Source organism: Dipteris shenzhenensis, chromosome 1 (assembly GCF_047967505.1).
Source record: "Dipteris shenzhenensis isolate YYH24624 ecotype China chromosome 1, Dip_SZ_1.0, whole genome shotgun sequence".
In the NCBI taxonomy this organism is placed as follows: Eukaryota; Viridiplantae; Streptophyta; class Polypodiopsida; order Gleicheniales; family Dipteridaceae; genus Dipteris; species Dipteris shenzhenensis.
In genome coordinates, this window is record NC_141596.1 from 10,993,638 (window position 1) to 11,001,482 (window position 7,845).

Consider the following 7,845-nt stretch of genomic DNA (forward strand, 5'->3'; position numbering starts at 1 on the left):
ATTTTCTCAGTTTAAACACGCAAATAGACGCATTATTTAAACGCGCAAATAGACGAGTTGTTAGACGCACTTTTAGACGCGCCCATAATTCCTCGACTCAAACAATGCCTATAGACGCGCCCACTATTTTGCACGTCTATAGTTGCTTTGTGTTGTGCTACTTGAAAGGGTCTATAGATGAGGAGACGTGCAAGCAAAAAGGATCTAGATGAGGGGACATGTGATCAAAAACCTTGACTACAAGGCAAAAGTACATGTTATTGAATCATTATATAAATGGAGAAAATCTCCTTGCAAGGCTTTCACTACAATCGAACTCACAACACAAAAATACAAGCATTGGATCATTATCCAATGCACTCCACAAAATGCCAATTTTGGATACTAGAAAGAAAGCCTTTGCTTGACAATCTAAAAAGGCTTGACAATCTAATGCACACTACAAAATTATACCAGGTACAATCAATCAGTTGAATGCATGATGCTTTAGACAGAGGCCATCACATAATGCACAAACGAAGTCAGAGACATCCTCATCTGCTCATGGAAAAACTAAGTGGCCGTATACTTACAAAAATTAACCCGATCAACTTTGAGCACCATGAGCACGTTGGATGTTGACAAGGCGAGCGTAAGAGCCGTCAACTTTGGCAATGAGCTGGTCATGGGATCCTTGCTCCAAGATGTGACCCTCTTGTACCACAGCAATGGTATCCGCATTGCGGATGGTGGTGAGGCGATGGGCAATGACAATGGTGGTGCGTCCTTGCATCAACCGATCCAACGCCACTTGCACCACCTTCTCGGATTCCGCATCTAAAGCTGATGTGGCTTCATCCAACAAGAGAATGGCGGGGTCCTTGAGCACAGCACGTGCGATGGCCACGCGTTGCTTTTGTCCACCAGAGAGCTGGACACCACGCTCGCCAACTTGGGTCTGGTAACCATTGGGGAGGCCACTGATGAAGCGATGGGCATTGGCCATGTTGGCAGCGGCCTCTATTTCGGTTTGCGAGGCACCTTGGCGGCCGTAAAGGATGTTCTCGTAGATTGACGTGGCGAACAGAGCGGGCTCCTGCTGGACGAGGCCAATATGCTGACGAAGCGACCGGAGGTTGAGACGCCGTATATCCTTTCCGTCAACAAAGACGCTTCCGACAATTGGGTCGTAGAACCTCTCTACAAGCCCCACGATGGAGCTTTTGCCGGAACCGCTAGCTCCCACCAGAGCCAGACTCTCTCCCGCGTTCACTCTCAGCGATAGCCCCTTGAAGATCCGCACGTCTGGCCTTGTCGGATACGCAAATTCCACATCGCGTAGCTCTATGTCTCCCCGAACTTGCTCCACCTTCTCAGCGTTCAGATCGTCTGGATCAATCTCTGTCCGGCGATCCACTATTTGAAAGACGGACTCCAACGCATTCCCCGCCTTGATGATGTCCGGCGTCAGCCCTAGCGTCTCCGCCACCGCGAATGCCGTCATCATAAGCACTAGGAAGACCTTCATCACAGAGCCAAAGCTGGCATTGCCGTTCTTGACCAGCGTGGAACCATACCAGAGCACGAGGCCGTAGCTGCTGTACATGCACATCTGAGACAGGCCGTAGAAGAAGCCGGAGAAGTTTCCGCGGAGGAGGCTGCGCCGCGAGGGCCCGCGCAGGGCGAGTACGAAGAGGGAAAGGACTTTGTTCTCGGCGTTGAAGGCGGCGACGGTACGGATGTTGCTGACGGAATCGCCAGCGATCATGCTGGCGTGGGAGTGGGCGGCGTCGACGTCACCACCGAAGCCGGAGACGGTGAGTTGCTGCAAAGGAAGAGGAGAAGAAGCAAATGAGCGAACAACAGAAATTCGTGGACAGTAAGAAGGGTGAGGGAAGAGGAATTATCGACGGAAGGAGCACATCAACGACGGGAATTCGTCTACGACAGAAATTTAAGACGAATTGTCGACGGACGGGAAGTGGCATACCTGGCCGACAGCCGCACCGATGAGCAGGGGGAAAGTGGAGAGGAGAACGAGGGCGACACGCCATTGCACGACAAGGGCAATGACGCAGGCGGTGACGAAGACCGTGGTATTCTGAACAATCATGGAGAGTCGATCACCGAGAGCTCCCCTCACGTGCGTCGCGTCCGTCGCCAGCCGGGCAGCCAGTCGCTTGCTATTATTCTCGTCCAAATCGAACCACCCTACCTCGTTCCGTATTATGGCTGCGACAACGGTAAAGAAAACTTTGTAAGTCTCCTTCCATCGAACGAAAGCGGAAAGACATCCTGTCAGTTTCCGTCGATCGACAGAAGAAAATTCGGTAAGTCTTTCGGATTACGTAGGTCTCCGTCGCTCGAACTCAGTTGCACATGGTCGATATCGAGCACTAAACCCCAACCATATAAAATCAGGCACAGAACCAACGGTTTCCGATGATCCGATCTACATATGTACACAACAGCTACTACATTGTGCTAAAACGGAAACGCATCCACAAACGTTCAAACTTTTGCGGCATTCGAAGGGAATTTCGCTTCTTCCCTGACAAACCGCCGGAACGAGCTGCCGAATCAGCAGCAGAATCGCTTTCGGCAAAATCGGGAAACGCGATTTTCTCAAACACACAACGGAATTGGGAAAGAGTGGAATTCCGTCGGCCAAACCGTAAAGCTTCAACAACAACAAAACTATCGATGGACGTGAAACCTAAACGTGATTTGGAGCAAGGATGCGACGGAGGCATCAGCTTACCGTCGGAGAAACGTTGCGAAAGCAAGAACAACGGACGGACAAAAACGTCGCGTTACGACAACGGTTACGACACTCACATCGGAACATCAATTCACGAACTCGAGCAGTGAGATTCTCGCTGACGATGCCGAAGTAGTAGTGCTGCAAGACGTAGATGCCGAGCGAGACCACTCCGACGCAGACGTAAAGCAACGCATACTTCTGCACATCCTGTTTCATCTTGTGAAAATCGGTGTAATAGTAGATCGTCAACAGCTCGCTGATCACCAACGCGAAGATTGGATTCACGAACCCTGCCAGAATTGCTCCGACGCTCCCTAACATCGCATACGGCCATTCCGGCGCATTCAGCTTCACCAGCCTCCAAAACGGCGAGCTGAATCTTCGACTTCCCGTCGTTGCCTCGACCTTGCTCCGTCCTACTCCGGCTTCCCCTTTTGCAGTGCTGCCGTCCGCCTCTTCTTCATCCCGCTTGCCTTCCGATCCACCTTCGCTCGTGCAATGGCTCAATCTCCTTCCGCTGCTCATCCGCCGACCGCTTCTTGATAGTAAGCTCGCTTGACTCCCACCTTTCGGCGAGCTCGCACTCGTCCTCCCAAAGGAGCTTGCAACCCTGCACAGATTGAGAATATATCACGGCTTTGTTCTCGCGACGAATAATGCATTGCGCAACGACCTTTGCTGTCTTTGCAGCTTCAGAAAACCCACAGCCGAACAGAATCGTGAAGTTCAAGACAACGCAGCTGTTCGAGTTCTGACGTACTTCGATCGCCTTCCTAAAATCGTTCCGTCGCTTGCCAAAGCCATCTGCTGCAGCTTTACCAGAGTAGAGTAGGCTCCCAATTCGCCTTTCGCGATGAGCTCATCGTGCGTCCCCATTTCTATTATCTTTCCTGCTTGTACAACGCCGATTGTATCAACATTTCGGATCGTAGAAAGCCTGTGCGCGACGATCACAGTCGTTCTCCCAACCATTATGCGGTCCAGCGCATCCTGGACTACTCGTTCCGAGGCTGCATCCAAAGCACTTGTTGCCTCATCGAGAAGCAGGACTTTTGGATCCTTCAGCATTGCCCTGGCGATGGCTACCCTCTGCTTCTGCCCGCCTGAAAGTTGAACTCCTCGGTCTCCCACCTGCATTTACCGACCGAGCCAGTCCTTCCAAATGAGTTCGTCCATCCATAGCGTTCAAGTCCAGCAGCAACGGTTGCATCGAAAACAAATTCAGAATTTGTAAAAGCACGGCTCTACAATTACCAGAGTTTTGTAGCCTTCGGGCAGATCAGTTATGAACGCATGTGCATTGGAGGCTTTAGCTGCCGCCTCCACTTCTTGCATCGAAGCACCCTCCTTGCCGTAAAGAATGTTTTCGAGTATAGAGGTCGCAAAGAGAGCAGGTTCCTGATTGACCAAGCCTATCTGATCACGAAGCCATCTGAGCTCCAATGTGGAGATGTCAACCCCATCGAGGAGAACTAGACCTGATATTTTGCATCAACGAAGCGAGAAAGTCAGAAAATTTCTCAGCGGAACTGTCTTGGCTATGTCTACATCGTGGAAATACGAGCTGGAGAGCTGTGATCAGTGCAACAGACCCTACCTCCAACGGGATCGTAAAACCGTTCGATGAGCGAGATGACTGTGCTCTTGCCTGAGCCACTGCTGCCAACGAGTGCAACCGTTTTTCCGGAAGGTATCATCAAGTTGAAGTCCTCAAAGATGGTTACATCAGGTCTCGAGGGGTAGGAGAAGACGACATTGCGCAATTCTATGTCGCCTTTCACTTCGGAGAGAGTAGAACCGTGAGCAGTTTGGCGGTCCATCTTGAGGGGTCTGTTCAACATCTCGAAGATGGTGTAAGCTGCTGCCGTTCCTTTACTGAAAGCAGTCATGTTGCTCATAGCTTGTCCTAAAGACCTGCAACAGAAAGATCAGCAATTCTCGTAAAGAAACGCTCAAGAAAACCTCAGAAGTTCAGGCCTAAAGATCAGCAAACTCTGAAGTTCAGGTTTTTACATGCCGCCGACGATCGCAGCGAAGATAGCCGTAATAGCCTTGCCACCATTCGTCTCCCCTCGCCGGATGAGCACACCTCCATACCACAAAACCAATGCCCAGGACAAGAACATAATGGTGTACGTTACTCCCATACCCAAGCCTTTCGCTAATCCCCCTTTGTACCCCAGCTTCAATGTCGTTTTGATGGCATCTGAAAACGATTGTGAAGCTTTGTTCTCGCCTGCGAAAGAGTACACCGTCCGTATTTGAGCGATTGTCTGTTCCGTCCTCACAATGACGCATAGTTACCAACAAAATTCCGTCAGTAACACTTCGCTTGTAAACATTCGGACGTTCTTCCATCCCATATATCACATATAAAATCACATCACTCTAAGTTTGGTTCAGCTTGAATTCCAACACCCTACCTGTTCTGCAATGGTGCCTGCTTGCCCGTATGCATCTTGGCTTTCGCTTGTCAGGCGCGTTAGAGTGTAGACATACAGACCTCCCGCAAAAGCGATTGCTGGAACCACGGCGATTGTGACTAGACATATCTGCCATACGGCAGAAAACCCCACTCCGAAACCGCCGATGAAAGTCGCCATGAAACGGAGGAAACTACCCACCTGTATCCAAACAGAGTATCCAATCATGTCACTGAAATGCTGGTGCTACGGTCTAACGTTTGTGGAAAGATGAATCAGAAGAGGGGTGCAAGACTCTACTCGCCTTCTCACTGATTGCGTCTTGCACCAAGATTGAATCTTTAGAAATACTTTCGACTAGCATTCCAGTACGAGCATCGGTATCAAAGAAGCCAACATCTTGGTTTAAGATGGCCTCCAAATACTTCACACGCATCCGACTCGCCTGCCTTTGGCCTGTGTGCATCCAGCAAGCGATCTCTGCAAGCGATCTCTACAATCAGTATTCCTGCTCCTTTCATTCTCTGTGTCTCCTCCTGATGCAAACAACATCCTTGCAAACAAAAGCGTACCTGCCCAACTTGCCCCCCAGATAACCAGGCCGAGATAGACCAAATAGAGAGCATACTGCACCAGCAAAGCATCAAGAAAGTCTCAGGAACAAACGCTTATCTCCACGAACGTAGGTCCCAAAATGCAGGTGGGATTAGAGTCTATACCTTTCCGACTTCGTTTGCCATATGGTTGGGGTCGCTCTGATTCTTCCCGAAGCTGTTCACCAGCTTTCCGAAGAAAAAGAAGAACATGGGGAAAGCCATGCCATGACCGAGAGCACCGATGGTTCCGAGGGTCATCAACAGGTAGTCGAGGCGATCTGCGAAGGAGAAAAGCTGGAAGAAGCCAACGGTTGGGACGGGGTCTTTCTTGACGAACTCGGCGGCTGCTAGCTTCTCCTTGGAGGGAGATGGGGAAGCAGAGGGCGGGAGGCTTGGTGTCATGTTGACGACTTCGACAGATTGGCCATGGGGGAGCTCAGTGTGCTGGGACTGGACTTCAAAGGGAGCTGCTGCCATGGCCTCCCGGGAAGGCAAACAGGGAATCTATAGCCTGAAACACAAAGATAACTCGAAACTGCTCAAGGATGGGATTTTGGAGAAGTTTTATGGGGAAGCGTTCCTTGGCGAGCAAGACACGAAACGATTTCATTTTTTGCGTGCTCTTTTGCTCTTTCGGCAGTCATTGCGTGCTCTTTACGGCACTTAGCCTAACGAGAAGTTTGGGTTTTTTTATCTATCATTGAGCCACTTGTCACGGCAAGCAGCCTAGGGAGAAGATTGGGTTTTCTGATCTCTGGTTGAGCCACTTGTCACAATCGTGAACCTTGATTTTACGCCAAAAGTATGAGAAGTTTTTCATCGTATGGGAGAAAAGCATAAAAGTGTTTTTCTCATAAATAGTATTTTCTCTGTTTTGAACTAACGGTGGAGAGGTCTGCTCCTTGTAGTGTCTTGACCAACCTTGACAAGTTTGCGAGGTAAGATTTTAGGCCAATCTACGAGTGTTAGTTTTTGTAGTTGTTTCAGTATGGTTTTGAGGTTTCTTTGGTGTCGTTTGTCAATTTTCAGAGCCATCTTGTGCTCAAGGTGCTACAATCCTTTATATGTAAGGAAATTTTGACCCTCGTATATAGTAGATCCGAGCTAGCACTTGATACTCAGGATGGGAGTCAGAGAAGCAGCCGAGCTTCTATCTCCCTCTACACTCCCACCCCTTCTCCCTATATCTTGATCATCTCCTTTTCCCTCCCCCGCCTTGCCTCCACCACAATCATTGAACAGTTCCCTTGTCATGTGATACTTCTGCTGCCGTCTACATTTGCGTTTACAAAACGTGGCCTAGCTACTCCATGGAAGATCTGCTACACTAACTACACAATAGTATTAGATCTGTAGAAAAGTCTCACAACTTCAAGTTCGCAATTCTTAGGGGACTCACCAATGGTGATTGGGTAAGTCCTCTTTGGTTTCCGTTGGCACCAAATGTGAGAGGAGGGTGTATTGAAACTGGTAGAATCTATGAATTGGGTGCAACAACAACAATAAAAATAGGTAGAGGTGACTTTTTGTGTATGAGTGGGTAAGGCTTTATGACGTAGATGGCGCATTAAGGATGATGAAATTTTCGAAGGGAGAACCGTAGTCAAAAGTTATTGGTCTTAGTTAGTCAATCTCCACGGCGATTAAATGTCCTTGATACAATTGTGTATACGCTATGCAAGAGGAGGCAACAACCTGGATTGATTGAAAGCTGATTGATGCAGGGATAAATTCTACAAAAGGTAACGATACACTTCCTTGGGAACTAGAATAGGATCCCATTTTTTAGGGATTGAAAGGCATAGAATGATGACATGTGCCTTGTTTCTACCTCCTAAATGCATGAAATGATGCCATGTGTCCTTGTCCCACCTAACCCATCTTTAGTTCGTTTTAATGTTAGCACATGATGTGAAGGGGATAGGGTAGAAACACATTTGAATATGGATGGGACCACTTTTCCATATTCCCATTCCTCACATTTGCATGGATGTCCATAAGAATTTTAATGAAAATCTGTACTTACTCTTTCCAAAACCTCCAAGAATAAAAAGTTGTTGTGAGCTCTACTACAAGACTTAAA

At 48.7% G+C, this 7,845-nt stretch overlaps 1 protein-coding gene across 1 annotated transcript; it reads right to left on the reverse strand.

Moving 5' to 3' along the window:
• Positions 1 to 272: 272 nt before the first annotated feature.
• LOC147905367 (ABC transporter B family member 19-like) lies at positions 273 to 6,333 on the reverse strand. The gene is made up of 11 exons (XM_087370282.1): positions 5,886 to 6,333; positions 5,739 to 5,793; positions 5,471 to 5,646; positions 5,167 to 5,367; positions 4,757 to 5,016; positions 4,341 to 4,657; positions 3,998 to 4,221; positions 3,504 to 3,874; positions 2,818 to 3,353; positions 1,970 to 2,211; positions 273 to 1,804 (listed from the first exon to the last, which is right to left on the reverse strand). The coding sequence occupies exons 1-11, from the start codon at positions 6,237 to 6,239 to the stop codon at positions 587 to 589; spliced, it is 3,954 nt and encodes a 1,317-aa protein (XP_087226408.1). The 5' UTR covers positions 6,240 to 6,333; the 3' UTR covers positions 273 to 586.
• Between the last annotated feature and the right edge of the window lie 1,512 nt (positions 6,334 to 7,845).

What these genes read in the sequence shown, in the direction of transcription:
- LOC147905367 (XM_087370282.1), bottom strand. Translation starts at nt 6,239, where the DNA reads ATGGCAGCAGCTCCCTTTGAAGTCCAGTCCCAGCACACTGAGCTCCCC. An exon ending in GTTTTACGATCCCGTTGGAG is followed by an intron (nt 4,222 to 4,340) that starts GTAGGGTCTGTT and finishes GCAAAATATCAG; the next exon opens with GTCTAGTTCTCCTCGATGGG. An exon ending in TCGGTGCGGCTGTCGGCCAG is followed by an intron (nt 1,805 to 1,969) that starts GTATGCCACTTC and finishes CTTCCTTTGCAG; the next exon opens with CAACTCACCGTCTCCGGCTT.